Source organism: Galleria mellonella, unplaced genomic scaffold (assembly GCF_026898425.1).
Source record: "Galleria mellonella isolate WM207_F2 unplaced genomic scaffold, CSIRO_AGI_GalMel_v1 utg36, whole genome shotgun sequence".
Lineage (NCBI taxonomy): Eukaryota > Metazoa > Arthropoda > Insecta > Lepidoptera > Pyralidae > Galleria > Galleria mellonella.
In genome coordinates, this window is record NW_026442086.1 from 5,190,583 (window position 1) to 5,208,394 (window position 17,812).

At 32.2% G+C, this 17,812-nt stretch overlaps 1 protein-coding gene across 3 annotated transcripts; it reads left to right on the forward strand.

The window, feature by feature from the left end:
- The first annotated feature begins 833 nt into the window (after positions 1-833).
- On the forward strand, positions 834-13,510 carry LOC116413124 (uncharacterized). Of its 3 annotated transcripts, XM_031910362.2 has the most exons (3): positions 834-961; positions 8,989-9,662; positions 11,614-11,750. In XM_031910362.2, exons 2-3 carry the CDS (start codon positions 9,181-9,183, stop codon positions 11,618-11,620), a joined length of 489 nt encoding a protein of 162 aa, XP_031766222.2. In that variant the 5' UTR covers positions 834-961; positions 8,989-9,180; the 3' UTR covers positions 11,621-11,750. The 3 variants fall into 3 exon arrangements, with proteins under 3 accessions (XP_031766222.2, XP_052753425.1, XP_031766226.2); XM_052897465.1 differs by lacking the exon at positions 834-961 and having other exon boundaries at positions 9,530-9,662; positions 11,614-13,510; XM_031910366.2 differs by lacking the exons at positions 834-961; positions 8,989-9,662 and adding an exon at positions 10,622-10,857 and having other exon boundaries at positions 11,614-13,510.
- The last annotated feature ends 4,302 nt before the right edge of the window (positions 13,511-17,812 follow it).

Below are 17,812 nucleotides of genomic sequence, written 5' to 3' on the forward strand. Positions count from 1 at the left end.
ATTTTTAATGGGTGACAATGGAAAGGTAACCCAGCCTACGCTATCGGTATACGTTGGCGGGACATCAGTAAGTAAGGGATAATGGGTCAGGATGAAAACAGGTTAGTTAGTCCATAGTTACGAATTACTTAGTCCATATTTAAGAATTAATCATAATATTTTCCAGGAGGAATTGCACGGATGTCGACATGCATAGGTATATTACTAGTAATGGGGTTGTTAGACTACCATTATTAACAATCTCTGTCTTCTTTATTTAAAACATTTGTCGAGTGTTGCTATTATTAGCATTGCGCATTCAGCGTAGTATCAGAGATGTTTTCTCTCACGAACGCTCAGATTATGTAATGAGCTCCCTGTCGAGATTTTTCCAAGAGATTACAGCATGGGGTTCTTGAAAAAGGGATAAATAGTTTTCTTTAGATTGGCAAAGCGCGTGTAATGCCCCTGATATTGCAGGTGTTCATAAACTACGGTAACCGCTTACCATCAGGTGGGCCATATTTTTTTTTGCCATCTCAATGGAATAAAAAAATTACGCAAGTCCATATTTCACCGAGTATAATAAAATCCAACGTGGCAAGGAGCGAACCTATTGACGTCACTCAAATTAATTTGTTCTCGGATAGTTGGCAATTTAAAATATACACAAAGTTTTTAGTGTCAAGAAATTTCAACAAGTTGAATCAGAATCACTGAGGATGTCAAGAAATTTTAACAAGATGAATCAGAATAAATGAAAATACGTTACGTTACACAGAGATTACTTTTTAATACAAATAATTATGTTAAGGTATAGATAAAAAGTAGACAGAGATAGGCCATATAGTATGTACATATGTATGTAGGTGTAGGTACGCGTATCGCTACGACCGGTCACACGTCGTGACTGCTGATAGTGTGATAATGATATCACCCGGGTACCACGGACTCGGCCGAAGGACAAAGGAACAATATCGAGGTAAATCTGTCTTTGATAAATATTTTTTCATTATAATTTATTTTTTAAACGCTGTGTTTTTTTAATTTATTTAGGTTAATTACATATTACTAAATTATAGGTATTTTATTTCAGATAAATATTTTATAATGTGTCATAAAATCACATTCACATTTACAATATCATCATCATCATTTCACCCTTTAACTGAGCGCTGCTGATCATCAGCCTTGATGCGCTTGTCAGACAGATTGGCAACTGCAGTTAGGCTTTAGAGATGTTTTAAGAGGGACGCTGCTGCCCGTCCCTCGCCCTCCCTTAGTCACTTCTTATGATATTCACGGGAAAGGAAGGGGTGACCTATTCTATGCCGGGACCAAACGGCCTATTTTTATAATATAAGCAAAGATTTTTATATTTTGTGAAATTTAATCTACACCTCTGTTTCAACTAATATATTACTGATTTCTTAAACCAATTTGAATTACAGGCAAATATATTGATGTTACTACAAGTGTCGCTATAACAGATTGCTACTCGATTAAGTGGTGCTCGTTTACCAGAATTTGTTTTAATTCGCCAGTCAAAATATATTGTAGTTATAGTTTGTTTAACTTAAGTAGTCCAGAATCAGTAAAGAACTAAATATTTGTTTATGATCTCGAGAGTGTAACGGTTTATCACTGTACCTTACCTTTCAATGGTCAAGGGTTTCATTCCTGACAATACTTGATAAACATTTGCATCGACGACAGACCTCCTTTTATGTGAATATACCTTTTTTAAATTAATATTTTTCTATTTTGAATATGTCTTTCTATGACTTTTTGTTTATTATATTTGTTTATTGTTGCCTTCTCTTTCATTAAGGCACAATTAACCCGTCAAAGAATGGGCCACCCCTTTCTTTCTTATGGGTATAGTAAGAGGCAACTAAAGAAACTTAATAGTCGAGGGATGAACAGCAGTGTTCCTCTTAAAACATCACCAAAGGCTAACTGGGGCTGCCAATCTGCTTGCGAAGCGTGGCAACTACCACCACCTTATGAAGGAGGCCTATGTTCAGTAGTGGACAGTTAACAGCTGAGACTAGATGGCGCTGCGTATAATATGATATATGTGTTATTTATTTTAAATCAGATCTTGTAATACTGTTACAATATTGCTTCATCAAGGTCTTCGTGCTGAATGATGGGATTAAAACAAAGAACAGAAGATAGTTTGGGACATGATTCACCGTCAGAAGTGGCAATTCACAGTATACTATGTTATGCCCACGGTAAAGAGGGCCTATCATGAAATGTTTTTTGAAATATTGGGCCAAATGAAACACAATTTGACGTTAAAATCACATAATACATACCGTTTAAAAGTATTCAAAATGTTAAAATATCGTACTTTTGGACTTTTATGATAGGATTTATGATGAACGAAATGTTAAGCTCCATTTACTGGGCCGATTTCTGTATGAACAAAAACACAAAATTCAGTCCAAAAATTCGAAACTTTATTTCATTGTAGACTCCCTGGTCTTATCTATAGGCGATGGTTATCACTTTCCATCAGATAGGCTATCAGTTCGTTTTCTAAGTGGCATAAAAAAAGAGTTGTAATTATATATAATCGTATCTGCTGTGAACTATCTAACTTCGCAGTTTTTTGAGAAATTTTCAGATTGATCACTGCAAGTGAGTGTCGTTAACCATTAACTGTTAACCATGTCGGTAACATTGCTTAAAAGAATAAATACATAAACACGTATTTTGATTTCGCCCTATATATGGATTTCAGTTAATTCCATAAGTGCATGTGCTTTTTGTTTCAATTTTGATCTTATTTTAGTTTTTGGTAAAATAAAACCTAAACGACAAATTTATTTAGAATCACAAGTAGTGTTTCTAAATAATTTTTTTCTGCAAAAAAAAAGTAAACCGTTTCAAAATTAGAAATTTTAATTTAAAAACCAAACTGCTAAACTCATTTTCGATAAAGTTTCTATGAACCAATTTACAATTACGATGGATTTCTGAAACTTAATAATTACTTTATACTTATTAAAAAAACTTAATAAAAATAATTACAATCGAACCTTCTGCTGTTTTTAAGTCGATTGACATAAACAGCATTACAGATAATATTTTCAGAAGGGTTTGGTGAACAAATAAATCCATTGCTTTCGATATCGTTTTAGTTAGTGATTTAGAGGTGAGAGATATGGCAATATAATTCCTGTGCATGACGTATGTTATTTTGTGTAAAAATATATTTTGGTTATTATTTTTCACAATGACGTGTTAATTAATCTTAGTTACAAATCGACAAAATATATTTTACCGACAATTTTATCAATATTATCACGTGTTTGTCGTACAATAATCTGCATGACGTGATCTATTATATTTGCAATTTGTATTTGATTAGAATCAAGTTTTTTTTTTTATGCAACATAACAAGGATGGCAGAGGCCCATTGATGAAAAACAGTAACCACCCCCTATAGACATTAGCATAATAACAAACAACACTGAATATACTGTAAATGTAATGTACTTCTGGTAATACATATAGTAGTCAATCTTCGAATGTTGGCAGTTGCACGTATACTAATGGTAGTGAGATTAAACAAAATAACTCTAATCAACTAACTAGTGACTTTGGATTTGTAATGTATAATTAGTGTATACAATACCGTATTAAATAAATATAAAATAAATATAATAGTGATATGATCTTCCACAAAATGACGTCTAGTTTAGTAGTCTTGAGTTTCTTCTATTTCTTTTTTATTTTGCTGTGCCTACCACAGTTATAAGAAAGAACTTCTCTCTTTCGAAATTCAGATGGAACATAACTTGAATTAAAATAATGGTAGATTGTTAGTAATTTTATTTTAATAATATAAAAATGATGTGTTATAAATTCTTGTTCATCATCTTTGAAAAAGCTGAACTGATTTTTTTTTTTATTTTGTAAATATGTCTTATTTGCTCCAACTCTCCCAAATAGATAGAATAGTTTACATCCCGATAAGAAATAAAAAAATGGACCCGGAAGGTGGCGGTAATGGGCAATACAAAGTTTACCGGGTCAGGTAGTTATTTATATAAGACTTAATGAGTTTAATAGATCGCTAACCAAATAACGATACCACTTCACACTAATGTCTGTTTAAAACAGCGTTGCCGAAATGGTAATTTTTTCGTAAATTTGGGAAAAATATTCTGTGTAAAATTTAGTAAATTAAATTATTAATGATTTTTTTGAAGAAAAGTTAAATAAATGGTTATTGAAAAATTTGAGTATTTTTTTTAAATATTAGATAAAACTTTGTATAGGTATATAAGGTCTATAATTACAGTAAAATATGTATATAACTGAAGGTACATAAAGGAAAGAGAAGGAGAGAGAAAAGTAAAGATAGCAAGAATGACACCTGATAAAATGAAGTAAAAATGATACAACTTGATAGGATAAAAATAATAATGTGATAGAGTAAAAATCTTAAAAATCATCACAAATTGTAGAAAAAAAATATTTGATTTAGTTTGAATAAAAATCGAAATTCGCATCTGGCAACCCTGATTTAAAATTAGCACCCACAGAAGCAACTGGAAGCGACAATCCATAAGTGCCACTCATATATTTATAATAATTACGATGGAGCCGTGCAGTTGGTTGGCACCTGGCGTGGTGGCGTCACGGGCTAATTCCGGCGTGGCGAGGTCGTGACCTGCCCTGCGTGTGCGCAGTGACACCCTGAAACCACATCCCGGTGTGTGTTTGTCTGTCTGACTAAAGTCCGATGTATCAAATCAATAAACATGATGTTACCCAATACGCCGTGATAATTGTGATAATGTCATTTAACCTCTGCTCTCTATCGACATTTTTAGATTAATTTACCATGTCTATTTATCAATTTTCATCAAAATTGATCAAGCACTATACATTTATTGCCGTTAATAATATATACAGACTCTAACCAATGTTGTTGTTAAAAACCAAAATGTGCAGAACCCGACTAATTTCATTAGTTTTATGGTTTTCTTTTCAGAATTTTAGCTCAAAAGAAAGAGACAAAATATCTAAATATATTTATAGATGTTCAGATTGACGTTTTGAATAGAAAAAGACCAATAGCAACTCAAAACTCCTTAAACAATGATTTTTCTATTCTGTGTCTGAGAATAAAAATGTGTCAATGCGAAACAACAAAAAATCCGTAGCCATAACCGTGTGGCGCAGGGCTTCTAGGAAAGCAGACCCCAATCTTACTGGGATAACAGTTAGAAGAAAGAAGAAAAAAAGTCCTAGAATAAAATTAAAAATTTTAAGAGATTTTTGTATAATTATGATAAACTGTTCATTCCTACAATTTCAATACGAAGAAATATATTAACAATATTCTATACTAAATGCTACATGCCAAGAGTAAAAAAAGATTATTTATATTATCTATTATTACTAATAATATATTACACGCTGAGTTGCCATGCTATAAAACCATTTTTTTTATTTGTTCACCAGAAAAAAAAGAATATGCACAATTAAAAGTAATGTAAAATATTTAACACGTAGTTTAATGAAAACTCATGTAGTCCTAATTTATTTATTACATGAAAATATAGAAAATATAGACAGAAAAAGTGACAAAAATCGAAAAAGGAATGTTGCGTTGGTTTGGTCATTTGGAGAGGATGGATGAAAGAAGAATTACGAAAGAGATTTATCGAGCAAGAATGAATGGAGATGTCGGTAGGGGCCGCCCTAGACGGACGTATGTTGACCAAATAGGCGACGTGCTGAAAAAGGGCCAAATTAAAAGTACCCGTAACCGGCGAGCGTGTATGAAAAGATTGATGAATGTGGAAGAAGCGAAAGAGATTTGTTTGAATCGAAGCATTTGGCGTTCCATTGTTTCTGCCTACCCTAATGGGAGACAGACGTGACAGATATGTATGTATGTATGTACGAAAATATAGAATTATGTAGCATTTTTTTTCTACGATTATAATGTTCCTATGCGTCTATGTATTGATTGTAATTACTACGTCCCTAGTTGCAAGTGAAAACACGGAGTGTATGTTTCTCTAGCAAGAGATGAGTGATGTGAGTTTCAAGCCAACAAAATGACAGAATAGGAATAAATAGCATTCTGTAGTTACAACAGAACACTCGCACACTGCCAAAGAATGGTATAAATTTTATGATGTTTTACTAATTCGAAGCTATTGAGATATAAAAAAAAAATAGTATAAAAAATACAAATTTTATCAAGACTGAAGTAATATCTACAATTAGGCGTTTGCGCATAATTTAATAAGAGGTAGTGTTGTCTAATAATTGTTGTGTATCGATTAGTGGATAATTCGATTGGAGTCACAAATAACATCTAACAATCGATTCTGTAACCCATACAATCGACAATCCTCATTAATACTTATTATAAATGTCAAAGTGAGTTTATTTGTTACTTTACAGCGTCTTAGCGGTTTAACCAATCACTATGAAATTTGGTATATATGTACTATATGAGATGAAATAAGGTATAGGCTACTTTTTATACCGGTCAGTAGAAATATGCCGATCACACGGATGAAGTCGCAGGTGAAAACTATTAAAATAGATAAACATAAATAATATATTTAATTAAATCAATAGCAAGTACTAAAATAATACCATTAATTGTACATACTAGTAACTTAAGGGATGGTATAATTTTAAACTTGGTATCGGTACTACTGTTTTTAATATAAGCCAATAGATATTAAAATTATTCATAATAATAATAGTTTATTTGCTCAAATATGGTTTTACAAAGGGTACATATTAGGTTATTACGCCTCCATATTTTACCACACATGGCGCGCAAATTTTCTTTTAATATAAATACTAGTAAAATTCCATTGTTAATACAGTCTTAATTATAATACTTTATAGAAAAAAAAAAGAAAACAATTATTATATCAAAATTTGTCTTGTCTCTTATTCTGAGTTAAATCGATTATTTGATTATAATAATCGATTTTATTAGTCAACGCAAATATGAAGTAATTGATATTGTTTATTTATATACTTTGCTAACATTACAGCGGTTTGCGGTCGCTGTCACCGCGCGAGGGACGAAGGTGGAGGGGTCACGACCTCGTCCCACCCGCTCCAGAAATAACTGTTTGCGTGGAAACATGCCAAAATTTGCTAAAACACTTAAATATGCCGCCATGAATTGATAACGTTTTGTTACAATAAATATTTATGTGGTATTCTTGAAGATCAAAGGTTCTTAGCGTGCGATTATTTTTATTGAAAAATTTTAATTATCATTACTTCCTACTAATTATTATTGATATGAAAGTATACTCGTGGATTTGTTAACTCAGTCGTGTTTCAACGTCATAATGGATTTTAACTAAATTTAGTTTAGTACACAGATAGAGCAGATCCAGGATTAATACATACGATAATTTTATCCTAATTCATGAGAGTAAAGCCGCAGGATAGAATTAAATTTACTATTATAATACTATAAATACTCTGATGGTATAAACGTTATATGTTTGTTACTCAACCATAATTTGATACACAAATCATAACCTGGATTAATGTATACCTAAACTACTTTTTATTTTGATTCCCTTGAGCAAATTCGCAGGATACTATTATACATATTTAATCAACAAGATAATGCATAATGTTGATTGATCACAAACTAACTGATCAAAGTAATAAAAATCTACGATTGTGATATAATGTCCCATGTCCGTAGCTAGGGGAGATGGGGGCTTTGTGGGGCAATACTCTACCTTAAAAAACCCAATGACTTTAAAATAAAAGGCCCTAAGAAAATTAAACAGATTCGCTTTTTCAAAGTCACTTAAATATGGCTTCTGCCGTACCAAAAAGTTCTTTTGCCCTACCTTTAATTTGGGTCTAACTACGGCCCTGTAAATACCTTAACGTAGAACGGTCAGACTTTTTGTGAAAAATTAACATTGAATGGAAATTTGTTACGCCAATACAAACTTATCGCTCCATTGAAATAGCTACGTAATTAACAAAGAGGTTACGAAACGAAAAATGGAAGAATATGAGAGATTAATCGTGGCCCACAAGTTACTAGTACAGTGTGCAACCGCAAGAGAACAGGTTATACATAGGAGAAGAGCAAATATACAATTTTAGTATATTAAATATGATAATATAACAATGAAAATAATAACGGTAAGTGTAAATTTCTTTCCCGTAAGTGTCGTAAGAGGAGGCTAAGGGAATTTAATGCTCGAGAGATATACAGCAGCGTACCCCTTGAAACATCACCAAAGCCTAACTGCGGTTGCAAACTTGCCTGCCAAGCGTGGCAACTATTGGCAAAACTCCACAGTTCAACAGTGGACAGTTAAGGGTTGATGTGATGATGAAATGATGATGTAAAATAATTTGATACCACTCTCATTTATTTCTGTAATTTATAAATGTACCTATTAGCTTTTACCTGCGAGTTCATCCATATTACTGAGATGAGACTACGATAGTTAGCCCAGAATAAGTGTATGTTCTTCTTCAAACCAAATAGTACGTATATGCCAATTTTCTTCTGTGGTAAACATTTGGGAACTCGGATAGTTAAAAAAATATATACTTTTATATTATCAAAATATAGATTATGTTTAACACTAACTGACCCGGCAAACGTTGTACAAACATACAATTTTTTTTCTAGATAGGCACACTCTAATCACCTAGAAGTGTAAAATATACTTTACGACCTATTATCATATCTATCAAATATACATAAAAAAAATAAAAAAATCGGCGGAGCCATTTCTAAAGAGTTAAACCACAAACACTGTGATACGACATTTTTATGTATAAAATTTATTTAGAAATATTCTGAATATTTGTAATATTTTTTTTTTAATTTTTGTACTTTCTTCTCTAGTTAAGTACAATAGTACGTATATGCCAAATTTCGTGACAATTGGTTAAACTGTTAAGTCACTTTCACGTTTTATAATAATATTTTATATTTATATTTTCTTTTATTTTCAGATTCTCAGTATACATATACTGAGTTCTCTGCATACAACAACTTCAAATTACCTTGATGATTACTACAATCCTCAATTACAGACGCAGCAGAGCTATTACCAGCCTCGAAGTATTATAGATTACGACAATCTACCAACTGACTATCAAAAATTAAGGCACCATGAAAAAAAATATGGCTACATTGACGAAAACATGAGAGCGATTACATATGAAGAAGACTACAATGATAACGCATATTTGGAAGAATGCAAATGTGCATGTATTAGATGTGAAGATACGAAACCATGCTGCAAAAATATATGCACGAACTGTAACTTCCAAACTGGCCAATCGAACATCGTTATTCTTCCGTATCTGTACCCTTTAGTTGTTAGTGGAATGGGCGTAAGCAATATAACATCGCCAAGAATTCCCATTCGAGTTCAATCTACAACAACGCCGTTTACATCAACGATGTCTACACCAACTATGTCTACAACTACATCTCTAAGAACTAGTATTACAACACATACACATGCAAGTTCATCAACTATAAAGTATCCAGCTCCATCCAGACGATCTTCATTGGAGAACGACTTGACTGATATTTACGTGGATGGTCCAATAAATACAGATGGTAGAAATAAATACATGTTGACATCTATACGCCGTACTAAACCAACTTGGCTGCCGAGGTATGGTATTGTCCCAATACCAGATCAGTTAGCAGAGAAACTAATATCACACATTAGAAATATGAAGGATTTGCAATCTCACAAAGATTATTAGGGATTACAAGGCACCTTTGTTCCTAATTTTATCTTTAACATCAAAATTTCAGTTTGATATTATAGTGAAATCTTTATTATAAGGACAAGTATAATTTTCTAACAGATTTAAGTAAAAACAGTCAAAATATATATTATAATTTTAGTTTATGATGGTCCATAAAACCGAATTTTCTCGTTATTATATAATTAAAATATTCAATCAAGAAATAGGTTTATAGAAATGTGTGCCTCAGAATCTGCCTCAATATTTTTAATAAATTATTGATTTTTGTTAATAACTTAAAAACTTGCAAAGTTAACTTGATTAAGTAATCTTGCATAAAAAAAAAAAACATTACAAAATTTTGTAGAAGTGGCGGATATTGCCTGCTGTGTACTTATAAGTAAATTATTTTTGGACTATCTCTAAAAAGCTACAATACTATTAAACGTTAAGAAGTTCTATAATATTAGTATAGATCCGAAAATGCGGAATAATAAAAATTTCTTCTGTGGCAAACATTTTGAAACTTTAACTGATAGTTAAATAATATTTACTTTTATACTATCAAAATACAGATTATGTCTAACACTAACTGACCCGGCAAACGTTGTTTTGACATACAAATATTTTTTTTCTGGATAGGCACACTTTAATCACCTAGAAATGTAAAATATACTTTACGACCTATTATCATATCTACCAAATATACATAAAAAATTCATAATAGTCGGCCGAGCCATTTCTGAAGAGTTAGACCACAAACACCGTGATACGACATTTTTATGTATAAGATTTATTTAGAAATATCCTGAACACTTTTAATATATATATATATATTTTTTATTTTTGTACTTTCGTCTCTAGTTGTGTACAATAAAATAAACGATAAAATAGCAATATAGATTACTCCTTTTATTTACATCGGAAATTGAATTACATATTGTTTTGAATCTGAATACTTCACGAGTATTTCTAAACTTGTATACCACGTTTTAAATCTACAAAAACTAGTTTAATCGGTACATTTGGAAAATAATGATTCTAATAATACTCTATCAAGTGTGACTCAATAAGCGTTGAAATTAAGTATAAATTAGAGATGACACGATGAAAAAGGTATATTTAAATACAGTCAATTTCAATAGAACTTAATAAAAATGGCAACAAATTAATAAATGATCCAACTATAAGATAGTTTGATAATGTAGAAGAGTAATTAGTAATTAATTTTGTTTGTGTACATATTATTAATCTTTTTAATCTATATCATTCTTTGAAGGGAACAGTAAAGATTTCATTCATTTAATAGCATAAATAAAAAATATATTAATAGATTGATTGTTTTAACTGATTACTAATTATTATTAGAGATACCTATATTCTGTGATAATTTCATCAAAATGTCCATTAAGTTTTCTTGAAAGAAAATAGAAATATAAACACAGATATTATAATATTATACTAAGTATAAGTAACTAGATAGTGAATTAGATAATATAAAAATATAAAACGAAAATTCTAATAATATTTCACCTAATATTATAAACGTGAAAGTAAGTTTGTTTGTTACCTCTTAGCAGTTTCTACATTGTCTCCCCTTCAAGTATACAGAAGGTGCAAAAATAACCAATGAAATAGAGATTACAGTGTACTCTGTGATACCCATGATTTCCCTTATACGTTGCCATTTTTAAAGACCATGGTGTTAGGTCTCCATACAATTTAATTTTAATGCTATATCATTCAAATCGAATTGCAACCATGCAAGTGCAGCTGCTTTACCACAATAACGCGACTGGAAAAACGGTACATGCAGACGACTTTCGTGCAGTCTCCCTTTGGTACTATTTCTAGGATTTAAATCCTTTTCAGGTACTGAATATTCCAATTATTTGCATCTTATTACAAGGCAGTCTAACACAGTTTTTTAACTATCAGCCATTTTGGCAAAATAGATTAATGCAAAGAGATTATCAATGGTATGACAATTATTACGTTCCAAATAAGGAATTAACTCATAAAGAATATAAACGAAGAAATGTAGACATTTCAAAAGATTATATTGATGATTTCAATTACAGAGAACAGTGTAAATGTTTTTGTAGTAAATGCAACGGCCACAATAAATGTTGCAAATCTTATTGCAGAAATTGCCAACGCACGGTCGCTCCTCAGTCGAATCTAATTCTATTTCCTTACCCCGTGCCAGTAATTGTAACTGATAATTTATTAAATATTATTACTACCACTGCTATAACTACAGAAACAAAGAAACTAGAAAACGCTACTGCAACTTCTGCATCAGTAAGAAAACTTCTTAAACCTTCTTCATCGACAACAACAACAGAGAAGCTATCAACTGTAACCAATATAAAAATAAATGAGACATCATCGTTAAATATTTACACTACAATAAATGAGGATATTTTGCCGCTAAAAACAAACGATAGAGAAAAAGCTATCTTCACAAAGTCTATATGTCCTGCATGGGAAAACAAGGATTATTATACTTCACTAGAAATGGACAACTTTAAGAAAACAACTAAAAAGAAATTTAAAACTATTAAATGTGTGACAAGCGGTAAATGTTTGGACGTTAAATCAGGAAAGATTAGAAACAAAGTAACACCAAAAGACTATTACACGTTTGTAAATAGACCTACGATTGGATTATCGCAATATAGAGCGAAAAAATATAGTGCGAAACCATTGGGACGTCGCACTGCATCTGACTGGGTACCCAAGTATGGAATTGTACCCATTCCTGACAATTTGGCCATAAATTTTATGTCCCAACTGAAAGCTTTTGGAAAACGAGAAGTTTTATAAACTTATACATTAAAACATTAATGTTCCGTTCGATTTTAGTTTTAAATGGAAGTTATACATTTGTGGGCGAAACACGTAACCTACCTGATTGAATATAACAACAGTTATTTACCACTTAAGTATTTGTTTATCATATTATAATATTAATTTATATTTATTTAAGAAAATGGAAAATTTCACAATCGTTCATGACACTGACACAATTTCCAAGAATGTCACTGACACTTCACTTATCCTTGAAATATCACAATTATGTAAATTAGGTATATGATTATCGATTTAACAATGTTTAGACAATGACCAACGACACATTCAGCGTGGCTTGACCTTTCAGAAGGCGGCGAGACTGCGCGCGAGTCGTGCGGGGTCACCAACGATGTATTTTTAGAGTTGAAAGTTCAAAATACGTCGGTTATTCACGCGCTGCGCGTCTCTCTTCCGCCGGTGTAAAATCGAATTTCAATCAATAGAACAGAAATTAATTTGCAATTAAGAACAACTAAATCCGTGTAGGTACCACTGTTACTAATCCTATCAAACATTCTATATCTTGCTATCTAATAAACAGTAGGTAAAAGGCCTATGACTAACGGGCATCTTTATCAATTGTTCACAGCCAAAATAATCTCAATATCTACTTAGATTTATACTTAAACTCCATTAATAATAAACCAAATAAGAATTTCATTGATTAAATCCGGTAAGAAGTTAATCTTCAATTTCTAAGAAAACGACTAAAATTTCAGGCTCTATTCTCAATCCGTGGAAAATTCAAATTGCCTAATTACTTTACTATCACTGGGTAATCCTTCGGGACCGCAGATGTCCTTAATCTATGACATAGCAACCAACTAATTATATTTAATAATTGTAAAACAATGAGACCTAGAGAATGAAATAATATAAATGTAGTTAAAGCCCATGATATTATAATGAAACGAAAAAAATATTATATATATAAGTATATATATATATATATATATATATATATATATATATATGATATATAAAGAGTGAGTGTAATAATTAAATTGTGTTCCATAAAAAAATCGACTTCAATTGTAGCGTAACCAGTTTTTATTTTTTTTAATCAAACTATTGAACCGATTTTAATAAAATTTCTATAAGATATACATAGATTTAGATAAAAAAAAAACAAAATCCAAATCGGATTACAACTGACGAAATTATGAGATAACAAACATTTAAAACACATACAACCGTATTAAGGTCCTCCTTTTTTAAAGTCGATTGAAATGAGTAGGGGCTTACTAAGTAGAAATAATGATAAAAAAATCGGATGAAACTGACTATTCCTAGATGGAAGGCCAGGGAAAGAACTAATTACATAGAAATATCCTTTTAAAAACCCATTCCTTTAGAGAATGCCAAACTCCTGTTGCTTGAAATTTTACAGATAATACCTTTCATTTTAAACCAATCGTTTTAAAATCGCAATCACAACTCTATAATTATTAAGTTTTGTTTGTTTCCCAAACGTCTTTTTCTGCTTGGATTTTTAAGACATGTAAATAAAATGGAAATCCTGACTTTTTATTAGTATACGCTGGTGAGATATTAATAGGGAATGTTTTTTTTTTAATGGATGATAATGAAATGGTAACCCTGCCTGCGCTAACGATATACGCTAGTAGGTAGGTAGCTGTCAGGTTAACCAGTAAAGGATGATAGGTGAGAATGAAAAGTAGATCACTTAGCCCATCGTGATGAATAAATAACACTTGGAATTCATCACGATGGTTTCCAAGGGGGACTATGTAGAAGTCGTCCTGTCAGCGTATATTGCTAGCAATAGGACTAGTAGTTCGCATTACTAACAATCCCTTCCTCCTCAATACGGAATGTTAGATTAGGATAAAGTCAATTTATTTGGGCAACTATGACGTATTAACCCCGATAGTTTACAGAGAGGACGCGTGCCCGAAGGTGAAGTTGTGGTATTATTTTAAAGCGCTTTCATCAATCATGCTAACAGTTATCACAAGAATAAATTTAGAGGGATAATAATAGCCCCCTCCGCTCCTCAAAAGGCGTTCAAGGAGCTATCGCTTCTCAAATTAGAGGAAGACAAAAACAGCTTCTCACTGACCTCTTATATTTGAAGTCAGCAATTGATCGTAAATATACATGTTCACACTCGACATATACTGCTGGTTCATCTTAGAGTTAGAAGAGTCGCCTGTAATTTCGTAGATCGCAAATACGTCGAACTATTATTTTGCTCATTACGTGCTTTTACATTATTATCTTCTTTCTATTTTTGTTTTCTTCTATTTTATCTCTTTCACTGTAACATAGTAGTTTTTCTCTTGGCATGTGCCCTAAGATTTGTTATCTGGATTCTTCAAGCGAAGCGTAAAAAAAAGCACTGAGCTAGCATACTGCAACCAACCATTGAGTATGAGGGGAAAAGGATTGTTTTTTTTTTGATGGGTGAAAATGGTATGGTAACCCCGCCTACGCTAACGGGATATGCTGGCGGAGCACCAGTGAAGGGTGATAGATGAGAATGAAAACAGGCCAGTTAGCCCATCATGATGAATTCATCAGGAATTAACCATGATAGTTTCCAGGGAGAACCGCGTAGAGGTCGACCTGGTTGGGTATATTGCAATGGGATTCTCAGTCTCCATTACTAACAATCCCTTTCCCTCCGGAAAAGGATTGTTAGTAATGGGGTCAAATAGCCCTATTACTAGCAAAATACCCTGTCAGGTCGATCTCCCCGTGGTCACCCTGGAAACCATCGTGCTAGATTCCAAGTACATTCATTCATACATTCTGATGGGCTAATTGATCTGCCTTTTCATTCTCACGTATCATTCCTCACTGTAGCCCCGCCAGTGTATACTATTAGCGCAGGCGGAGTTACCATTCCATTATCATCCATTAAAAAAACCGTCTAGAATAGAATGTTCTCTTTTCGGCTAATTGCATTTATGGACATACCTAATCCCTGTATTCAGAGAAGGGGGGAGGGATTATTAATAATGGGATTACCAGCTATATTGTTCCCAATACCCTGTCAGGTTAACCTCAACGCTGTCCCCCCTGGAAACCATCGTGGTTAATTCCAGATGAAATCTCCACTAGGGGCTAACTAGCCTACCTTTTCTTACTTATCATCCCTCACTGATGCCCCGTCAGCGCATACCGATAATCTAGGAGGGCTAACTGTTCCATTATCACCTATTTAAAAAAATCACTGTAAGTTATCAACCAGAATAGTATGGTCATAAATGCATTGTTTGAATATGCTAGATTTTGTTTCTGCAATTGTTGAATCTTAATAAATAAAATAATGAGACGATTTTATCAATTTCCGGATTTTTATTACTTTGACATTATGCCACACTGATATATCCTCTAATAAGACTTCAATGAAAAAGAAAGTTTAAAGGATATTTTTTTATTGAAGATACAGGACAAGTATTGATTTATTCAATAATAACTTATTTAATGGATCTGATGTGATAATTCAGTAAAACGTTTGAATACTGATGTGGAGTTTCTGAGTAGAGGGTAACTGAAAGATGATCAGGTATCCCTTATTTAATATTTACTTTTTTTTTTTTTTTTTTTTTTTATACTACTTAGAATGGCAAACAAGCTGACGGCCCACCTGATGGAAATTATTAACCGTCGCCTATAGACATGAGCAGTATGCAGTAATGACAGAGCATACTTACTGTCAGGCAGCCTCCACGCGGTTCCCCCTGGAAACCATCGTAATTAATTATTGTCATTCCTCGCTGGCGCCCTGCTAGTGTATACCGATAGTGTCAGGGTTACCACTTCAGTATCATCCATTAAATAAAAAAATTACTTACTTATAAATTTAAGGAATAGATATTATCACGTAAATAGCAAAAGCATACGACCTGTCAGATGACAAGCACACAGCCTAGCGACTTGTGTTACCAGGTAGTTCATTAAATATTCATTCAATTCATACATTGACTATTGTGACTTGAAAATCTTGAATTCTAATGCAATAACGCCAAATTTCAACCTTGATGTAATGTATGCTGAGAATACGTACCTTGCCTGCACAAATACATCAGTACTTTGCAATTTTATTAGTTCATTAGCAGTTATTATCAACAATTAAGTAGGATATTTTTTACTCATATTCTTTCACTGCTCCACAATGCCCTTTTCAACTCTTCTTCCCCTCACTATCTGAAGGAGCGGTTTGAATTCTTGCATACCGTCAATTCTTTTAATCTTAGGTCTTCTGAGGGCCTTCAGCTGAAGATTCCGGTACATTTCTCTAATTTTTATGACAAATCAATTACGGTGCAAGCTGTACGGCTTTGGAATGCTTTACCAGTTTCCTTACGAAATATAAAATGTACGGCTGGTTTTAAAACAAAACTGAAGAACTATTATTTGAACAATGTGTTTATAGGTCTGGTTAGCATACTTTTCGTGAACAGTATTTATATATTTTTATGTATTTGTGTAGGCGTTTATGTCCATGTATATATATGTATTTGTATATGTATAATATATATATATATATATATATATATATATATATATATATATATATATATATATATATATATATATATATATATATATATATATATGTGTGTGTGTGTAGGTGTATGTATATAAATATAATAATGAGTAGGGATAATATTTATATTATTATATGTATCACATCTCCCATATTTAGAACTAACAAAATTTTTCATCGTGCCTCCCACCAAACTGTTTATAATTACTCCTCTCCATCCAAAGGTTGCCTGGAAGAGATCGCTCTTAGCGATAAGGTCGCCCATTGTTTTCTCATTGTGATTATTTCTTATAATTATTTATATTTATAATAAGTTTACTATTGTAATCTTTTGGAGGAAACAATAAAGAGTATCTACTACTACTACTACCTAAAATGGGTTAATTAATTAAGCTATAGATGAGAGAGAATATTGCTCGCAATAAATCTTATCAGGTCGACCTTAACAAGGTCCGCTCTGAAAACTATGATGGTTAAATCCTTTTTGTCACGATGGGCCAACTGACCTGCCAACATATACCAATAGCGTAGGCAGAGTTAACTGTTTGAATAAACTATTCACTGCTAAACATAGGCCTTTCCTATAAAGTAGGTAGTAGTTGGCAAACAGGTTGATAACCACAGTTAGACTTTGGTGATGTTTTAAGAGGGGCATTGCTTAAGGAGAGTAGATAATATATAAATAAAAAAAAAACA